Below are 21,570 nucleotides of genomic sequence, written 5' to 3'. Positions count from 1 at the left end.
ATTTGAGGGCTCTATCTTTTCTTAGGGTATTAAAGCATGTGTTCTTGTTTACTTAACCATTAGTTGCTCTTCTTACACTTTATTTATAAAAGAATTAAGCTAGACAGCATGGAAAAGAAACATTAAACTTCTGAAAAACCTCACAGCTATTTAAAATAAATAACCGGCCAGGACCAGTTTGGCTCAGTGGATAGAGCATTGGCCTGCGGACTAAAAGGTCCCGGGTTCAATGCTGGACAAGGGCACATCCTTGGTTGCAGGCACATACCTTTGTTGGGCACATCCCCAGTAGGGATATGCAAGAGGAAGCTGATCGATGATTTTCTCTCATTGATGTTTCTAACTCTCTATCCCTCTCCCTTCCTCTCTGTGAAAAATCAATAAAACATATTAAAATAAAATAAATACCCAAAGAATCATCCTCTTCTTGGTGTGGAGTGGAATAATTTCTAGTTGCCTTAACTTCTACTCATCACTAGAGAGAGTGAATGGTACTATCAATGATTCTGGGTATGACCACTTTCAGGGAAAAAGTTTGTAATAAAAATACTCGATACTCCATTTCCTCTCCCTTTCCCCTGCCCTCCAGGAGCTGGTTAACACAAAACTAAGATAGCTGACATCCCCTAAGAGTAATACTATAGCTTTCACAGGGTATTGCTGAACATTCAGGGAAGACATAGGAAAAAGGTAAAATCATGAGCGAACTGAAGGTTAGTTTCATATTTAGAACTTGTTTATAAAGATTTCTTGTAGTTTAAATGTGCTCTTGTGCTGGTTGAGAAGAAAATATTGCTTATATCATCAATAACCAAAAGAATTTCAATATTATGAAGAGTTTTATAACATTTTAGCAAAAATTTTTAAAAGGGCATTAAACATCTGACCCTTTAAAAAATATGCTTAGATACATGCAAAAGCTGTGGATGGACTAAAAAAAAAAAAAAAAAAAAAAGATTTTTAAAAACTGGTGTTGTCATAATAAAAAAAGAACACTTTTATACATAGGATTTTATTTTGCACTGCTATAACAATTTCATTATAGACTAGGGAAGAAAAGGGGGGGAAAAAAGGATAAAACCATCACACTGAGTAAGCTACTAAAGCTTTTCTACTTTTTAACAGGATCTTCCATCTGGTAGATTTATTGTCATATCCCCTTCAAAACAGACAAGAATTACCATATTTAAAAGATTATAGGTTACCACTGAAAGAAAAATTTTACACAGTCACTGTACATCAAGGTTGAAAAACTGTCCTGCATGGAAAATATATTTAGAAATCATGTGAATAAAAGAAAAGTTATTGTGTTTAAGGAAAAATTGAAGTCCTCATAATGGCCACCTAAATGTGGACATTCATTCTTCTTGGAGTCGCTTAGGTGTATGAAGTTCTTGCTTCTGCCCATTTCACTCATTATACTGTGTTTTTACCCAACAGCATTCATTAAGGCAAACAAATCCTTTTCTGAGGAGGTCTTAAAGAAATTGTGGGACAAACAGCAAACTTTTGGCATTAAAACAGGTTAACACATACATAGCCTTTATAATGTACATTAAGCATATTTTTCTTGGACTAGTGACAAGAGAAGATGAACATGCTTGCTAACAATGTCAAAAAGTTTAAAATTCAGTGTCCAAGCAATTCCTAACAATGCTTTAAGCTCTAAACAGTTTAGAATTTATGCAAATGCATTAATGAATTCAAGCTTGGCAAATTACACCCAAGCAGGTTATTAAACTATATATACAGAAAGTAACTGATAAATATAGAATTAAAAGAATCCTTCTGGTTTTTCCTTATAGCCTTGAAAGTTGACAAACTTTTTGAGGACAGTTCTATTAATATTAAACATTAGGTAACCACAGGTGTTGGGAAACCTAACTACACAAACTGATTTAAAATACTCAAGATGACTTTGTAGTGTTTAATACAATTCAGTTCGTAGGTAAGGGCACAAGACAACATTTAACAAAAATAATCACATCAATTGACCTAGAAATCAAATGCAAATAGTTATGAATACAATCTCCAAAATCTGTCTTTTTAAGTGAACATTAACCATTTATTCAAAGTTATACAAGAATTTGAAAGAGTAAAGTCTTCTGTGACATAAAGCCATTTCAAATAGTTCCATGTCGCAGCTGAGTGGGAGAGGGTGAAAGGAGCAGTGAGTAGCCCCATGTGGGCAGTGCGACGGTAAAAACAGATTCAACAGCAGCCTCCCCCGGCCTGCTGTCCTCCCTGACTGCCTGCAAGTGTGGCGTTGGTAGCAGCATGCTGAGGGCCGATTTTAATGCCGTTTGCCTGAAATAAAAGACAAAGAATAATACATGTAACTGGATCCAATAAAAATCCATTGCATTCTTAATGATACAATTTTACCAAACAACTCAGAAAAATATTAAGAAGATTTTTACAACAATTAAAACAATCTCTCTCAGGGGCTGTTTCTTCCTTTTAGGGACAATATTGTGGAAATATTTCTGAAAACAATCATCTTTAAAAGATAAAACTATGTAAAGCCTATGCTGCTCTAATACAATGTCAAATCTTCTTTCTAGACAGCATTTCTCTTCCATGTTGAATCAGCTGTACAGGCTAAGGGCATAAGAGTGTTCTGTGTCATCAATAATTTCTATGATCCCCAAAGACATGGCAGCTTGCCAAGAACCCACACACAGAGCAGTTCTTTCATTCATCAAACTCACACTTATGTCTTAACCCTCACTCCCTCAAGTGGATTTTACCTAAAAATACAACACTTTGAGAAAAGTAATACAGTAGCTTCAGAAATTAAGCTCTTAAGGAAACTTTACGTCACAGTAAATCTCAGATTTATAGTGCTTGGCAGTTGTTCTGCAACAGTAGTAGCCTTGGGGTTTCTGGCACTAGCTCAGTATTGACAGCAGCTGATGCGGTTTCTTTTTCGCTCTTTTGACTCCTCTTTAATAAAAAGCATGCCCTATGGCTCATTGGTTCTGCCCCCTCTGGGCTGGTAGCAACTTCTTGAGGAATCAAGGAGTCAGATTTGGCACTTGGCCAAATAAATCGCATGGCCTGTTGGCTCCTGACAGCACGTTACAATCAAAGCTGCACCAGGCCCAGTGCAGCAGTCAGCTACTATATGAAAGCAGACAGAAACAATGAACGTGCACTTTTACCGAGAGGCTCAATTACTGTTCAATTTACACGGCATTAGTCTTTGAATGGTGTTGCCTTTAAATTAACACAAGATCTATTGCCATATAAACCTAGAAGATAGGATTTAGGAAACATAATACTTCAAATTAAAACAAATGAGAAAATAAAGTTCTTTTTAGAAAATTTAGGCCAACTATTTGATTTCAGCAAAGAATACTGAGGCAAATAATAAAGAGCCTCATTTATGTATATGCCAAGAGACAGATATGCGATGGTTTCCTAGTGCTTTCCTAACTGTAACTGGGTGAGGAGTAAGAGTTTTGCTCTTGGAAGCAAAAAAGCTTACTATAGAATGGCAAATAAATAATACGCTATAGCCATAAAGTGGGGATTCAGGTCAAAATGAAGACCTTTTAAACACTCTGAATTGTATGTTTCATAGCTTTACATTTTATCCTAATTATGTTGATCAAAGTGGGCTCAAAATAATTTTAGAAAAAACAAACACAAAACCCCCAGAAAAGCAAACTAGTGCCAATGGCCAATCACATATATTAATTTAGTTTCCTGAAAATATACTATGCTAAAGTAAAAATAATTTCCAAACTAGGTATATCCCACTTTCATATCAGACAACAGGGAGAGCATCATCTGCATTAGTGACATAGCACACGCATTTACACAACTAGAAAATTATTCCCCAAAGCAGATGACACCATATGGACATGTGGATGAAAGTGGATTTTCTTCTCTTTGGAGGATTTATATTATTTTGCATTGCTTACAACAAATGGATAGGGTCACTGACTTTAATCCATTTGCATAGATAGAGGGATGCTCTACTAGAACACAAACATTTAACTATTTTACAATATCCAACAATTTTCAGTTATATGATTTTAAACTAATGTATTAAATGACAACACATATCCATTTTAGGATTAAAGAATATAAAATCATGAATCCAAGTAGTAATTAAAATTGTTTTAAATTAATTAGAAGTACATGATTATCTAACCACTATGCTGTACACCTGAAACTAATCAAACAGTAAATGTAAACTATACTAAAAACACACACAAAAAACACATACAAATAAATATTAGCCAATAACTTTTAAATGTATATACCTCATTATTAATGTCAAAGACTCCTTCTTGAATTTTTTCATAAATTTCTTTTGCTGTATTAATAAATGCCTGAAATATAAGGTAGAAAAATTGGTTCAAATTATTTAAAACCACATAGAAAAAGGTTATTATATAAAAGCTATATAGAATATCATAAAGTTCAACATAAGGAAATCCACCCATTAGTCATGTTATAGTAATAAAGGACAAAAATCACATAATGTCAATAGATGCAGAAGAAGCATTTGATAAAAACCAACAATCTTTCATGGTAAAAGCACTAACAGAGTAGGACTAGGAAGGAAATTAACCTGATAAAACACCATCCAAGAAAAACTGATGACTAACTTTGTTCCCAGTGCAGAAGGCTGAAAGCTTTCTCCCTAAGATCAAGAATAGAGCAAGAGCCCAGCCAGCATGGCTCAGTGGTTGAGTGTTGACCTATGAATCAGGAGGTCACGGTTCGATTCCTGGTCAGGGCACATGCCCGGGTTGCGCGCTCATTCATTGATGTTTCTATCTCTCTCTCCCTCTTCCTTCCTCTCTAAAATCAATAAAAACATTTTAAAAAAAGAACAGAGCAAAAATGTATAGGAATGTTCATTAGTATTATTAGCAGCAATAGCGAAAAGGTAAAAAAGACCACAAATGTTTGATGATGAATGAAGCTCAAATGTGGTGTAGCCAAATAATGGAATTTTGTTCAGCCATAAAAAAATGAAGTACTGCTCCACGATAAATATAGGTGAAACTTAAAAACATTATGTCAAGTAAAAGAAGCCAGACATAAAAAACCACATATAATTTGATTCCATATATATGAAATGTTCGAAGAGGTCAATCTGTAGAGAGAGAAAGTAGATTATTGGTTGTTAGGGATTCAGAGAAGGGGGGAAATGGAGAACAACTGCTAATGAATATGGGGTTCAGGTTAGGGTGATGAAACTGTTCCAAAAATCAATGATGATGGTTGTGTAACTTTGAGAATATGCTAAAATCCATTGAATTGTACCCTTTAACAGCACATAGGAGAAAAACATGTCAACTATATAAGCTGCATTAACATCCATGTTGAAACTAGCTTACTTATGGAGGTCACTGTTCCATACAAAGTCCTCTTGGTCAGGACAATGTATCCTATATAATATCCTATATAAGAAAGAGGTAATATGCAAATTGGTCATCAACACACAAGATGGCCGCCCCCATGTGTTCAAAGATGGCCAGCAGAGGAGGGCAGTTGGGAAAAACCAGGCCAGCAGGGGAAGGCAGTTGGAGATGATCAGGCCTGCAGAGGAAGGCAATTAGGGGCGACCAGGCTGGCAGGGGAGAACAGTTAGGTGGTGATCAGGCTGGCAGGCAGAAGAGGTTAGGGGCAATCAGGCAGGCAAGCAGTTGGGAGCCAGAAGTCCTGGATTGTGAGAGAGATCCCAGACTGGAGAGGGTGCAGGCTGGGCTGAGGGACACCCCCTCCCGCCATGCATGAATTTTGTGCACTGGGCCTCTAGTTACTTAGTTCAATTAGAGACCGAAAAATCAAAGGATGCTTATCATACAGAGACGAAAAGGCAGCTCATGCCACGTTGAATAAAGTTTCACCCTTTTTTCATACAGCACACTACTAAATACCAACATTAATCCACATTCTATAGTTATGCAAAATATTAAAACATTTTATGCAAGCATTCCCAATGCTATGTAAGGTGTTTTTAAATTATCAGATTTGAGAGATCACAAAAAATAGTATTAAGGTCCTCTTTAGCATTCTATAAAAATTCATAAAGATATCTTTTCTTTACTACCACTGAGACAGACTTAATTCAAAATTTGAAAAGTAAACAGCATTCATGGAGAGGAACAAATCACACCTTTCGTCTTTTCTACACTGGAAATATCTGACTCCTGAACTTGCCACCAGAGCTTTTGTTTCCTAATTAACAGGACTGATATGTTTTCACCTTTAAAGGCCTTACAGCTCCCCAGAGTAATCAATCTACTGCAGCTCAATTACTGCACCAAGAACACACCAGTCAGGGAAGGAGACATGAATGACTGCGGCAGGAGCAGAGATATGAATATGCATAAACTCTAAGTGGCTGATCGAATCATCAGAGAGGGTCATGAGAATTTGCAGCAAAATAATGAGAAGAATTAATCACTGCAGATTCATAAGGCACTTGGGAAGTGAGTGCACCTTTCATGTGTGTGCTGGAGTTAAAGGGAAGGAGAAACGGGCTTTCAGCCAGCTATGAGCTGATTTACATTCCTCAAAATTGAAGTTATCCTGATAAATCAGGAAAAATTTAACTTTATTTCCAATAACATGGCAATTATGGTGATGGCCTCAGAAAAAGGCTGACTAAATACTGAAGTGAACAGATTCATAAATTCACAGGGCTGGAATTCCTTATAGGGGCACCCGTATGTGTACATTTCACTAGAATGTTACACAGAGCTACAAGGTTCTATAAGTGAGTTACAACTTCATATAAACACTTATGTTATAAAAGTCAATATTAAATGTGCAATTTAATAAATTGACATTTTGCTAAGGAGTTGATGAATCACTTTAAAAACTGCCTTAATAAAAAATAAAATAAAACCTGCCTTAAGAAAGCTACGCTACATAAAATTTCCTGATCACCATTAATTCTATTGCCAAAGTAGTACTTATTATAGAGCAGATACTAGTAAGTGGATTGTTTAACTACATCATAGTGAAAAATATTTAATATTATTAAGTGATTAATTACTGATCAATTTTAATGAGTCCTCAGAGTTTAAAACCCAATGTGACAAACATACACATTAGTGTGCCTGCTTTAAAAATGTGCGGCTATTGCCGGGACCGGTTTGGCTCAATGGATAGAGCGTCGGCTTGGGGGCTGAAGGGTCCCAGGTTCGATTCCGGTCAAGGGCATGTACCTTGGTTGCGGGCATATCCCCAGTAGGGGGTGTGCAAGAGGCAGCTGATCGATGACTCTCTCATCGATGTTTCTAACTCTCTATCTCTCTCCCTTCCTCTCTGTATAAAATCAATAAAAATATTAAAAAAATAAAAATAAAAATAAAAATGTGCGGCTATAAACGGAAATTATCCAGTTCCTAAATACAATGAACATTAAGGCTTATTAGAGCTCAAATGAAACATTTAAGATAAGAGTCTTGGGTGTCACAGACAATATCTGTCCACTAAAACTGCAAAGCATCTCAAGAACTTGGAAAGACAAGAGACACACAATTATTACAATAATTGGCTAACATTTTCTTTAATTTCTCATCTCACTCTGGTCACTAAAAATCAAGCCCCATATATATTATTCAAGGTAGAAATGTAACATTCTGAAATATCTCCAGGGAGAAAAACGAGGAAATTAGCAACAAGTTAAATAGATACTAGAAAGGCTTTACTTTAAAAACTCATGCTTTAACAAGAGAGCCTTAACTTAAAATTCCTTCCAATTTTAGAATTTTAACCAGTTCTACCTTTTCTATTTCCCAGGCTAAAGAAGCAAATTCTGAGGCAGGGGAGGAGAAATAAAGAGAGAGCAGGCATGAGGGTGTGTCTGTGCACCTGTTAAGTGGGGGTGAGCATGTGCAGCATTGGCGGGGAGGGGGGGGGGGGGGGGGAAGGGGGGAAGGGGAGGGGGGAGGGCATGGAAAGGGAATGGGGGGACTGGCACTTGACAGCAGCTGTGGCAACAACAGACTTGAGCAGACAGCTCCTGACGGCAGAGTGCAAGTGTTAATGAGTCCAAGTCATCCCGGAGAGGGAGGTTCAGTATTTCCCGTTTAACATAAGAAATAGAAAATACGTTTTTAAGAACCTTTATCATTATTACAAGTTTGATGTATACAAGGGTAAGATTAAAAATTTATGTGGAACACTTATTTCCTTAATATCAGAAAAATGAGCATGCTGATGACATACCTACAGAAAAATTTTAACATCAGTTAACACAATACTTGTGAAACATGACATCTTAAAGATCATTACAGGTTTTGTGACACGTAAGTTGAACTGTAAGAATATTATGTTCATATATACTTCACATTTCATATACAGTCAATCCAAATATTAATAAGTTATAGAATAGGAAAAAATATTTGCTGAGAAACTCATGTCAAAGGATTGCATTATCAACCCAGTAAACACACAATATCTAGGCAGATCCATGATTATGAAGTATAAACAGATTTCCTTGAAGCCAACTTAATTTGGCGAGCCTCCTGCTCTCCCACGCAGGGCTCCCCTTCAGCATTTTACCATTTTACCATTAGCTCTCCCCCTTTGCCCTACTTTGATTAATTGCCATGTTCAGTCCTTTACCTTCATTAGCCATTAATTGCCTTCCACCTCAGACACTAATCTTTCAACCCTTGGCAGTAGTTATCTGAATGGTCCTGATAATATCTAAACTTAACACATCGTGGGAGAATCATGAGCATTCTCGTGTTTTCTTATTACACAGTGTTTTACATAAATGTTAAAGGCACGCCTTAAAATTAAATACCCATTGTATTTTGAAGTTATTTATCACATGTTCTTGCAAGTTAATATCTTTTTAAAGTATGATACTTTGTACAAGTTTTTTGTACTTGTTCAATAGAAACCTACCTGGCCACTGGGTAAAGCTAACAATAAAACTACTGGTGTGCAATGTGTTAAGTAAAATTTCAGTGACTTTTATAGCACAAAACAAAGTAAATGTAAGGCAAAACTATAAATGCCTTATGATTCAAATACATATTCAGTAAATACTAACACCCTACCTTTATCATATATCATTTACCCAAGGGCATCTATTACATTGTTACCACAGGTCAACACTTCTCTAGGCACTATGGAAGATACAGGAAGAGGATGTAGTTCCTATTGTTGCTGAAATAAACAATTTACTAGTTGGGAGAACCTAAGCACAGGGCTGAACTCTGTTGAAGATGCAGGAAAAATAAACATTCTGTGCTGAGTGGCATAGGGAGAACACGTGCAGGGCAGGACTGAGGCAGGTTTGGCTACAGGCCGTGCACAGTGTGCTAAGAGGGCCTTCACAGCTGAGGAGAGAGAAGAAAGGCAAAACTGTATCTTTATTATGGTTTAACAGTTTTAAAGGCAAAACACTGAAAATAAATTCTCTACAACAGAGTAACACAAATTATTTCCTTACGTAACATGCTGCCACCTGGTGGAAAGATAAAAATTACAGTGCCTGTTAGGTAAGAATTCAAAATAAATCGAAGTACCTTAGTTTTATTTAAACATCTTGAACAAATGATAGAGACAAAGTACCCTGTAAAATAAGCTAAGTATCCTGTAAAATAAGCGACCCTTCACATAACTAAAATGCTGTTTACTTGCCTTCTCAATTGCTAACAATGCTATGGATGTTATAGGTGTCCATTTACCGAAGCTAATAGTAACCAGTATTTACTAAGTACTTACTATAGGCCAGTCACTATTCAAAATGATTTATATAGGTGTCGATTACTTCTGGAAAAAAATCCAAGGAATGTATAAAAATAAGGAATTAATTTTCTTTCATTTGCTTTCAAGAAAAGCTGGTTGTACCCTAGCTGGTTTGGCTCAGTGGATAGAGTGTGGGCCTGCAGACTGAAGGTTCACGAACTCAATTCCAGTCAAGGGCACATGCCCAAGTTGTGGGCTAGGTCCCTCAGGAGGGGGTGTGCAGGAGGCAGCCAATCAATGATTCTCTCTCATCACTGATGTTTCTATCTCTGTCTCCCTTTCTGAAATCAATAAAAATATATTAAAAACATGTTTGTGGGATGAAGGTATTTACACTTACTATAAGATTAGCAGAATGGTTAAGGGTGGAGCTCTAGAACTAGACTGTGTAGGTTCAAACCTCGTGTATTGCATTGAACTCACTGCTTAACCTTTCTGTAAACAGGATAATAACTTCATATTAATTGTTGGGAGGATGAATGTAACGCATTCATGAATATAACACAATGAAAACAGTGCTTGTCCTGTAATACTTGATGCACGCTAGCTTTTCTCATTCAAATACGTGAGTGTGGTGACATGTGGGGAATGAGAGAAGAGGACACAGGTGCTGGATGTGAATGTGCCCTGAAACACTGCAGCCTAAAGGAGGGAAACTGTGATCAACGCTCTTCAGTGAACTGATAGCTCTTGATTAAATAAAACTAAACACTTAAAAAGTAAATTAGCAACAAGTAATGTGAGCCCTAAAGAATAAAATATATTGAGATGAGTCTTAAAGATAGGAAAGTTTTGGGAAAAGAACATTAGGCTAGAATTCAAGATTGCGCAGTTTAAATACAAAACTCCTTCAAATTCTGAGACTTTAAAATGTTCTGATTTTATTTGACTGAGCTTCAGTGGGAGGGGACTCATACATACATCATCCAATATAGTAGCTTTCAGATTGTATTTCATGGAAATCCTGCAAGGGCCACTCATAGGGATGAGGTAGGAGTAGGCAGTGCCCAGTGAAGGGAGACCATTTTCTCATCTCCCCCCATTTCCCATCGCATCTCACCCCCAATTCCAAAGCAAACACAGTCTATTTTTATTTCTTTCATACTGAGCTTCTTGTGTTTCATTAAAAGAAAGAGGACTACTGCTATATTCGGTTTAAAAAACACACGTCTCACCTCCTTGAAAAAGCTTCTAGTTAAAAATTATTTTGGATTTCTAGGATTGAGAAGTACTTAATATTTGTGATTATTTTCATCTTTTGTGTCCTTCCTTCCCTTTACAAAGACTAAGAGCACCAGTAAATATTTATTAATGATGACAGAAGGTGGCCTAAACAAATCTTGACCAATTTTACCAGGAAAATAAAGGCGGGAAGGAACTGGAATAATTAAGTTAGAAGGGGATGGGAGATTATAGTATTTAAGAATTTCCTGTCAGAGACAACACACAGATATGTTTAATTCCTTAGTAATTTATTTCTTTCATTAAACAAGCATTTATTGAGTACTTGATTAGTACCACGAATCGAGCGTACTCATAAATTACGAGTACCTTTAATCTCAAGGGGATAGTACAGGATAGATGTAATTCAAAACTGAAACACAGCATGGAAACTTCCACAATAGGGAAAATATGGCATGAACAGCTGTCAAGAGAAAAAACCCTGAGTGAAGGCCTGAGCAGTAAGCAAGCTCCTATTCATTTATTAGGAAAACTGAGGGGACGAAAGAGCATTCTGGACAGAGGGGAGGATTTTAAGCTCAATTGGAAGCTGAGTCAGACAGACATGTCTAGAAGTGGCCCACTAGACATTAAGGCAGGAAACAGGGGGAGACAATATGAGAGGGCAGTTTAGCAGGGGTGGGGAATCTCCAATCCGTGGGCTGTATAAGGCCTGAAAGTACTTGGTCTGGCCCTGCCAAGGCATTAGGAATTAATGAAATGTTTGAACAAATATAGCAGGGTAACTTTAAAAAAACACCACCATTTTAATTGATTTGAGAGGAAGGAAAAGGGAGAGAGAGAGAGAAACACCAATGATGGGGATCACTGATCGGCTGCCTCCTATGTGCCTCCTACTGGGGATCAAGCCCCCAACATGGGCATGTGCCCTTGACCAGAATCGAAACCAGGAATCTTTAGTCCACAGGCCGAGGCTCTATCCACTGAGCCAAACTGGCTAGGGCTAGCAGGCTAATTTTTTGATAATTTTGTATGGCTCACGAACGATGTTAATGCCCTTGATAAAAAAAGGCTCCCCACCCCAGATTTAAAGGATGAATTATAAGGAGGTAAAACTGACAAGAGGGAGACCAGTAAGGAGTCATTTAGTATCTACTTAGGAGAAAGTGGCAGGACTTCTTAAGGGGTAAGAACGGTAAGGTGTTTAAGGAAGATTCCAATTTTAGCTTAAGTGATTAAGATGGAAGGGTATGCCGTGAATTGAGATCAATTAAAAAGGAAGAAAATCAGGTTTCAAGGATGGAATGAAGTTATTTTATACATGGAATTCTAATGCTTACGTAATATACAGGTGGGAAAATCTTGGTAGTTGGTGATTTATATATAACTGTGGGTCTATGAACATATACTACAGATCAATGTGTGAGTGTGTAAGTGTGTGATCTGCATACATCAGCATGATTTTCTTCAGTAAAGTTCAGCTATCCTGGTTTAAAAGTACAGAAGATGAATGTAACTTTCTTTAGTGTGCTTTGGATCATCCTTAAAGTTGTCTAGAGTGATGGCTAAATAAGGATAGAGAAGCTGATGCTAGTTAGCAAAATCTTCCAATGTGTGCAAGAGAGTAGTAAATATTTATTAAACTAAACTCCCCTTAAGCCTTATAGAGAGTCAGGTCAGATTTCCAGTGGAAAGTCCTGACAACACAGCCCAAGGCAAGTAGGATGTGTTCTCAATCAAATTAAGTCTGTGGATTTTCGAGTACAGGAACAGGACAAAAGTTTTAACAAGAGACTTTGAAATTGGTCTTCTTAGTTACTAAAGTCTTATCAGGTCACGTGTTTCCTCCTGACAGAGAAATCCACCTATCTGATGTCAGTTTAGATGGCCTGGCAGGTTTCAGCAATCTGTCTCAGGATTAGCTGGCTGGATTTTTATTTTAGCTCTATCTTTAGTACTTTAACAGCTAATCCAAGAATTTCTAGTACTGATTTTTCAACAGTTTTAAGATACTTTTAATTACCAGACTTTTGCCTCACTTTTCTACATAGACACACACATACACTGTCATAGAGGGCTAAGATAAATTAGTGCTCAGGATAAATGAATGAATGCAGAGAAAAGAGCAAATAAATCCTGTCAGTAGTGGTATAGGGATCAGGGAAGATATGCTATGTATCATTGCCAGAGGAGGCTCAAACTTGACTATATCTTTGAAGAGTCAAGCAGGAAAGAAGGGCATTTCAAGTACAGAGAACACTTTCTGTGGAGGGTCAAGAGCACTACCCAGCTGCTGGCTCTTAGTTTAATATAAAGAACACACTGTGGGGAGTTGGCAGAAAAAGAGACTTGTATTATAAGCACACTGAATTTGATTCTGACGCTGTGAGGAATCACCAACATGATTTAATAAAATTGGGGTGTGACATTCAATTTTCATTTTTAGAAAGATCTCACAGACAATAATGTAGAACAAGCATGTCAAAGTCAAAGGCTAACACAGGCCAAATAAATGAGGCATATGCCCTGTGGGCCATGAGTTTGACATGCTTGGTGTAGAGGACTGCAAAAAATAAAGACAGGGAGTCCAAATAGGAGGCAATGAAGGAAGAGGACAACTTGGAGAGATATTAAACAGGTGGAAATAACAAGACACAAGAGGAAAATGATTCATGGTCATTTATTCAATGACTGAATAAATGACTGTAAAGCGGTTGGAGAAAGGGACTGCTCTAGGATGTAGGATACTGAAGTTCTGCAGGAGAGAAGGGTTATCAGTTCAGTCGGCGTGTGGTAAACTGGGAAGGTCTAAGAGCCATTCATGCAGAGATGTCCAGGGAGCAATGGTCAATGTAGAGCTGAACACACATGCCAAGAAGGGTATCTGAAATCATGGACCTAGGTGACATTTCAACATGAAAGAAAAGCTGGAAAAGGGCCTGGGAAGACTAGAAAGGCATAAAGAGGAGAAAATGGTATTGGAGCTAAGGAAAAAGAAGTTTATAGAAGTAAAAAAACAAACAAACAAAAAAACCCCAAAAAAACAACAACCAAGGGATTAAAGTAAGAACAGAAAAGCATTTGTTAGGTGAGGCAATTAGGAGTTCCAGTGTGACCTTGGACATGCATGGTAGAGGAAGCCACTGAGATGTGAAGAAGAATGAGGAAATGGATATGGGTCTTACTATAATACAAGCTATAAGAAAACATATCCAGCCGAGACAGGTTTGGCTCAACGGATAGAGCGGATAGAGCGTCGGCTTGAGGACTGAAGGGACCCGGGTTCGATTCCGGTCAAGGGCATGTACCTTGGTTGTGGGCACATCCCCAGTTGGGAGTGTGCAAGAGGCAGCTTATCGATGACTCTCTCTCATCGATGTTTCTAGCTTTCGATCTCTCTCCCTTCCTCTCTGTACAAAATCAATATATTTAAAAAAAAAGAAAAAAAAAGAAAGAAAACATATCCAGAACCAAAAATGACAGATTTTTAAGATAGCTGAATGTGATTATATAATTATACGCTGAGAGCAAGAATAGGTAGAGAAAGAGAGGCTGAAGATGATGAGAGATTTTGAAGGAATGTCTGAGGAGATGGGAAAGGACTCTGGAAGATTCCTCAGTTTCCATACGCCTCAGAGTGAATCCATGATCAGCAGCATCAACATCACTTGAGAACTGGATCCAAAAGAAGACTTTCAGGCCCCAGATCTACTGAATCATAATCTGTATTTTAACAGGATTTCTAGGTGACCTGAATGCATATTAATGTTTGCGAGGGACTGCTGCAAATACAACTTATTTGGGAAAAAATGTTTTTGCAATATAGTTTGAGCTTCAAAATCGTGTCCACATCCTCCACTGCAATCTGTATGTTACCATGAAGAGAATAAGCAAAATAAAAGAGACACTAATCCCTTGTTGGGTGTCCCCATCCCTAATTTCATTTTTCTTGGGGAGGGCGGGGGTGTGTGTGTGTGTGTGGGGGGTGGAGAGGGGAATGGCTAAATCACAGTTGGAAATCTCTGGGTTACATAAAAGTCAACAAATTTCTCAACAGAGGGTTTAAAAAACTAATATACTGTGTAAATCCTGTTTTGTACTTTTTTTAAAAAAAGGAGGAGGGTATATGCAGCTCCTCCTGAACTGGTTTGATGATGTAGAAGTGGTCATTTTAACGAACACTTCTCAAAGAAGAAGAGAACAGCCTCAGTCCTGCTATTCTCCACTGTGTAATACAACATAAAGGGGAATGGATAGGGAATTGAACTCCTGGGGTTGAGTCCTCCAGAGAAAATGGAAATGACGGACGTAAAAGAACTTTGGCAATGTGCTGTACAAATATACAACATCATTATTATTTCAGCTACTTGACATGTTTCAATCATTTGAAACACTTCTGAAAGAAATTTTCCACTCTTTTAAAAGCTGATAACAGGATGTGCAATACACATCACTGGATTCCAGGGACAGGAGAAGGAGCTGTCATCTTCATAGCACCTCCTGTCTGTCACAGGAGAGACCATAGGGTCAGATCTCCTTGCAACCCTGCAGAGCAGGACACTACACAAAGTTGTGGTTCTGGAATGAACTGCCAGGGGGTGAGGAGCTGTGAACCTGATGGGAATCCAGGGCAGTTATCAGCAGATATGATATCCTGATGTTCTCAATATTGCTGGTCACACAGTCGATTCTTATTTGCTAATCAGCAAAATCTTTAGTAAAATGGAGTTCAAAATAATTTTTTTCAACCAGAGGTAAAGAGCCAAAACCTCATTTTCCTAATATAAAAACTGATGACACTATAAATGTTCTGCACATTCAGCATAAATATTAGTTGAGTTAGTGGTAGGCAACTAAATAAAGGGTTCCCTCCCATATGTTATGCACTCAAATGTATATAGCATCCAAATATTGTTTGAAAAATCAGAAGTAATAGAAATTGAACATGTAAAAAGTCAGTTCTGATGTCCTATTACTATGGGAATACCATATAGACAAGAATATTTGGTCAAATTGGCTTTTTAATTTCATTGACATTTATGAGATGAACTCTTGGGTGTACTTCTATCACATTTATGAATATTCTAGGGGCCTGGTGCACAAAATTTGTGCACAGTGGGGGTGGGATCCTCAGCCCGGCCTGCACCCTCTCCAATATGGGATCCCTCTTACAATCCAGGACGACTGGCTCCTAACCTCTCTGTCTGCCTGCCAGATCACCCCTACGTTGCCTTCATGCTAGTCTGATTGCCCCTACCTTGTTCCCCTGCCTGCTTGATCACCCTAACTGCCTCTGCATAGGCAACCAACACCATGGCTTTGTCCAGAAGGAAGTCGGATGTCTGGAAGATGGCTGGTCAACCCGGTCTAATTAGCATATTACCCCATTTATTAGTATAGAAAGATTATATAGAATTAGATGCACAAAATTTGTGCATGGAGGTGTGTGTGTCCCTCAGCCCAGCCTGCACTCTCTCCAATCTGGGATCCCTCTCACAATTCAGGACTGCTGGCTTCCAACTGCTCACCTGCCTGCCTTCCTGCTTGCCCCTAACCACTTCTGCCTGCTAGCCTAATTGATGCCTAACTGCCCTTCCCTGCAGGCTTCTGCTCTAGCTGGTTTGGCTCAGTGGACAGAGTGTCGGACTGCAGACTGAAAGGTTCCGGGTTCAATTCTGATCAAGGGCACATGCTCAGGGTTCTGGGCTCAATCCCCAGAGTAAGAGGCTGGCAAGAGGAAGCCAATCAATGATTCTCTCTCAGCACTGATGTTTCTCTCTCTCTCTCCCTCTAGGCCCTTCCTCTTTAAAATCAACAAAAATATATTAAAAACAAAACAAAATAAAACCTAGCTTCTTTTTCTGTTTATTTTCTCTATTGCTTTCCTGTTTTCAATTTTGCCAATTTCTGCTCTTATCTTTATTAATTTCCTGCCTTGTATTTGCTTTGGGTTCTTAACTTAGGAGCTAAGATTATTCACTGAGACTTTTCTTCTTTCTAATGTATGTATTTAATGCTATCAATTTCCCTCTCTAAATTTTGTGCTTCCCAAATTCTGATACATTGTATTTTCATTTTCATTAAGTTCAAAGCTTTTAAATTTTCATTTGAGACTTCCCTTTTCATACCTATATTATTTACAAGTGTACTGTCTAGTTTCTAAGTTTCTGGAAACTTTTCCAATTATCTGTTTTTAATAACTGGAAGCAAGAAAGCTGAAAGGAGAAATAGACAAAATCATAATCATCATTAGAGACTGTCTTTGATTTCTAGTTTAATTCCATTGGTTCTACTGGTTCTTGCTTCACATATCTTCCAGCTCTTTTGTTTGGTGTATACAAATATAAGACTGCTAGACATAAGAATAAATATAAGAATCCTGATGAATTCTTTTTATTACATGTCTTACTATCTCTGGCTATTTTCTTTGCTCTTAAGTCTACTTATATTATTCAACTAGAGCCACTCCTGCTTTCTTTTGATTATTGTGTGATATGTCTTTTCCCATCATTTCATTTCCAACTTGCCTATATTGTTTATATATGAAGTGAGTTTCTTGCAGACACCATGTTTTTTAATCCTCTTTGCCAATCTCTCTCTTTGGTTGTTGTAGTTAGATCATTTATATATCATGTAATTATTAGGGCTTATGTCTGCCATTTTATTTTTATTTGCTATTTTTTTGTTTTTCCTCCTTGCCTTTCTGAGGAATAACTGAACATTTTAAAGAATTCTATACTGATTTATCTATTGTTTTTTTAGTGTATCTCACTGAATATTTTAAGTTGATCCAGGTATTAAGTTGTATACATAAAACTTATCACAATAATTATTTCTTTGACTTCTTTCTCAGAAACTTCTTTCTCTCCTCTTTCTAGATTTCTGATAACTGTAAATTTTTCCATCTATTTTCTCTCTGTAGTTAGACTGAGTCGTTTCTATCATCGAGTTCACTATTTCTTTCCTCTGTTTCTTTCTTTAAGAAAAAATGTTTTTATTGGTTTCAGAGAGGAAGGAAGAGGGAGAGAGATAAAAAGATCAATGATGAGGATCACTGATCAGCTGCCTCTTGAATGTCCCTTACTAGGGATTGAGCCTGTAATCCAGGCACGTGCCCTTGACGAGAATCGAACCCAGGACCCTTCATTCTGCAGGCAGACACTCTCTACTGAGCCATACCTTTCATTTTGCTGATCTCATCCATCAGGTTTTTAATTTGTTATTATATCTTCCAGTTTTAAAATTTCTATCTGGTTCTTCTACCTTGTTTTTTTTTTTCTTCATGTGTTTCAAGCAAGTTTTTTTTTTTTTTTAAATATATATATAAATATATTTTATTGATTGCAGAGAGAAAGGGAGAGAGAGAAACATCCATGATGAGAGAGAATCATGGATCGGCTGCCTCCTGCAGGACCCCCACTGGGGACCAAGTGTGCAACCTTTGCAAGTGCTCTTGACTGAAATCAAACCCAGGACCCTTCAGTCCGCAGGCTGATGCTCTATCCACTGAGCCAAACCGGCTAGCTCAAACAAGCTTCTAATTGTTTGCTGAGGCACTCATAATTGTTGTCTAAAAACAAAATCTTTGTCAGATAATTCTAACATCTGTCATCTTCCTGTTGGCATCTGTTTACATTTTTTTTTCTTTTTCATTTAGTTTGAGATCTTCCTGATTCTAGCTGAGAAAAGCGACTTTTTATTGAAAACTTGACATTTGGAGTACTGTTTCATTAGCCTCTGGGTCTTTTTAAATCTATACTTTGCACGCCTTGCTCTGACACTGCTCCTACGGGGAAATGATGAGCATGGAAGAACATCATTACAGTTAGTTGATAGTGGAAGCAATACTCATTTTTTTTCTGTTTGGCTGCAGAATGGTATTCCTTTTTTTAAAATCATATACATTTTTATTGACTTCAGAAAGAAAGGGAGAGAGAATCACTGATAGGCTGCCCCGTGCACGCCCCTATTGGGGATCCCGAGCATGTGCCTGACCCGGAATCGAACCTTGACCTCTTGGCTCAGAGGTCGACAATCAACCACTGAGCCAGCCAGCCAGCCATCTGGGCAGTAGACTGCTTTTCTAAAAGCTTTCTGTCTTGCTAGGCAGTGCCTTTCCTGGTCCTTTGGCTACAGAGTAAGCTTTCCGCTCCTCTGCACCTGTTAGCCTTCCTAGATCATCAGATTCTCTGGCACCCAATCTGAGACATATGAGGCAAAAAGAAAACCAAGGGAAATCATTGCTGTCTCATTTCTCAAGTTCCAAGGTCTCTAACTGGTCACCTTTCCTCCCTCCATCTTTCAAAGTCTTCTTATAATTTTTTTGTATAGAGTGTTTAAAATTTTAGTTGTACTTAGCAGGAGAAACAGGTGAAAGTAAGTCTACTCCATCTTTCCAGATGCAGAAGTCTCTGGTTACTATTTTCAAGTTTAATCAGTTCCTAAATTGTGTAAGGAGATTCAAGTTTGTTTTCACCCTTTTGTATAGTACATATAATGCCCACCATCTTCTTAACACTTTATCATAAATAAAATATTTTAAGCTTTTAGGTAAAATTTCAGGGATGACTTTATTATGTAACTAGAGGCCCAGTGCACGAAATTCGTGCATGAGGGCAGGGGGAGGGGTGTTGTCCCACAGCCCAGTCTGCACTTTCTCTAATCTGAGACATCGCTCTCACAATCCAGGACTGCTGGCTCCCAACTGCTCGCCTGCCTGCCTTCCTGATTGCCCCTAACCGCTTCTGCCTGCCAGCCTGATCACCCCTAACCACTCCCATGCCAGCCTGATTGATGTCTAACTGTTCCCCTGCCAACCCGTTTGCCCTCAACTTCCCTCCTCTGCCGGCCTGGTCACCCCTAACTTCCCTCCCCTGCAGGGTTGATTGCCTTCAACTGCCCTCCCTTGCAGGCCTGGTGCCTCCCAACTGCACTCCCCTATTTGCCTAATCACCCACAACTGCCCTCCCTTGCAGACCCGGTCCCTTCCCTGCCCTCCCCTGCTGGCCATCTTGTGTCCAGATAGGGGCAGGATATTTGACCACATGGGGGCAGCCATATTGTGTGTTGGAGTGATGGTCAATCTGCATATTACTCTTTTATTAGATAGGATAGAGGCCTGGTGAATGGGTGTGGACCAGTTGGTTTGCCCTGAAGGGTGTCCCGGATCAGAGTGGGGGTGCCCTTGGGGCTTGAGCGAGGGGCCTGTGGTGGTTTGCAGGTCTGCCACGCCTCCCAGCGACCCAATCAGAGGCCCTGGTATCTGGGATATATTTACTTTCTACAACTCAAGCTTTGTAGCCTGGAGCAGAGCCAAGCCTCCTGCTCACTCTGGCAGCAACTGTTTCTGTTTGGATTTGTTTACCTTCTATAATTGAAACTTTGTAGTCTTGAGTGGAGGCCTAAGCCAGCAAGGGCAGGCGGAAAGCTTGGCTTCCTCCGTTGCTGGAGAAACGCCCTCCTCCTGCTGTATATGACTGTAGCTATCTTGGTTGGTTTATTTGCATACTTGCTCTGATTGGCTTGTGGGCATGGCTTGTGTAAGAGAGTGATGGTTAATTTGCATATTATTCTTTTATTATGTTGGATGCTTGTCAACAATTCCTTTAAAAATAGATTTATAAAGATTATTTCTGCCCAATGCGTGGCTCAGTGGTTGAGCGTCGACCTATGAACCAGGAGGTCATGGTTCGTTTCCAGTCAGGGCACATACCTGGATTGTGGGCTCCATCCCCAATGGGGGAAATGCAGGAGGCAGCCGATCGATGATTCTCTCTCATCATTGATGTTTCTCTCTTCCCCCAATCATCCTCTGAAATCAATAAAAATATATTAAAGAAAAAAATTAAAAAGATTATTTCTTAAATTCTTAGCTTCTGAGGCAAAATAATTTCATGAATAAATAAAATGCTGTTCTCTCATGAGAATGAGGAATTCCTGCTCAGATCAAATTTAAACAATTTAAAAAAATATATATATTTTATTGTTTTACGGAGAGGAAGGGAGAGAGAGAGAGCCAGAAATGTCGATGAGAGAGCATCAACCAGCTGCCTCTTGCACACTCCCTACTGGGGATGTGCCCACAACCAATGTACATGCCCTTGACTGGAATCGAACCTGGGACTTTCCAGTCCACAGACCGACGCTCTACCGCTAAGCCAAACCGGTTTCGGCTTAAACAATTATTTTTATTATTAACCATAGATATGGAATGTTTATAACAAGTGCTGCCAAAACATTAGTGGAATACCCAGGTTTCCATCACTAACTGAAGTACAGTGTTCCTATGAAACCTTTCCTAAGCTGAAATGGCACAAAGTGAAGAGAATCATCCTCTACTTTCTTGAAAGTTCACATTATGTCACTTTATTTTCACCAATGACTTACATTAGTACAATAAAGCAAAGTGGTGCATTGGGAACTTTTGAAAGTGGAGGAGATACCTGTATTTCATTTAAATCACAACAGTAATTTGCTACTTATAAATAATCACCTCCTATTACTTGTTAACAGTAAGAGAAATGAACACAAAGGCATTAGAGATAGAAGTAGAAATCTAGGATTACTTTCCAACTAGAAGCCCGATGCATGAGATCTGTGCACTCAAGGGGGGTCCCCTCTTCAGCCTGGTCTACACCCTCTCACAGT

General features: G+C 38.5%; 1 protein-coding gene across 3 annotated transcripts in view; it reads right to left on the bottom strand.

The window, feature by feature from the left end:
- Positions 1 to 996: 996 nt before the first annotated feature.
- The window catches only part of RAB2A (RAB2A, member RAS oncogene family), a 63,294-nt gene continuing 42,720 nt past the window's right edge, over positions 997 to 21,570 (bottom strand). For all 3 annotated transcript variants that reach the window (XM_036436995.2, XM_036436992.2, XM_036436993.2), the window contains 2 exons: positions 4,275 to 4,343; positions 997 to 2,307 (listed from right to left, as the gene is read on the bottom strand). In XM_036436995.2, the coding sequence (XP_036292888.1) occupies positions 2,212 to 2,307; positions 4,275 to 4,343 (165 nt within the window). In that variant the 3' untranslated portion in view covers positions 997 to 2,211. The remainder of the gene's footprint in view (positions 2,308 to 4,274; positions 4,344 to 21,570) is intronic.

Source organism: Pipistrellus kuhlii, unplaced genomic scaffold (assembly GCF_014108245.1).
Source record: "Pipistrellus kuhlii isolate mPipKuh1 unplaced genomic scaffold, mPipKuh1.p scaffold_m20_p_14, whole genome shotgun sequence".
In the NCBI taxonomy this organism is placed as follows: Eukaryota; Metazoa; Chordata; class Mammalia; order Chiroptera; family Vespertilionidae; genus Pipistrellus; species Pipistrellus kuhlii.
This window is presented reverse-complemented; position numbering and strand designations above follow the sequence as displayed.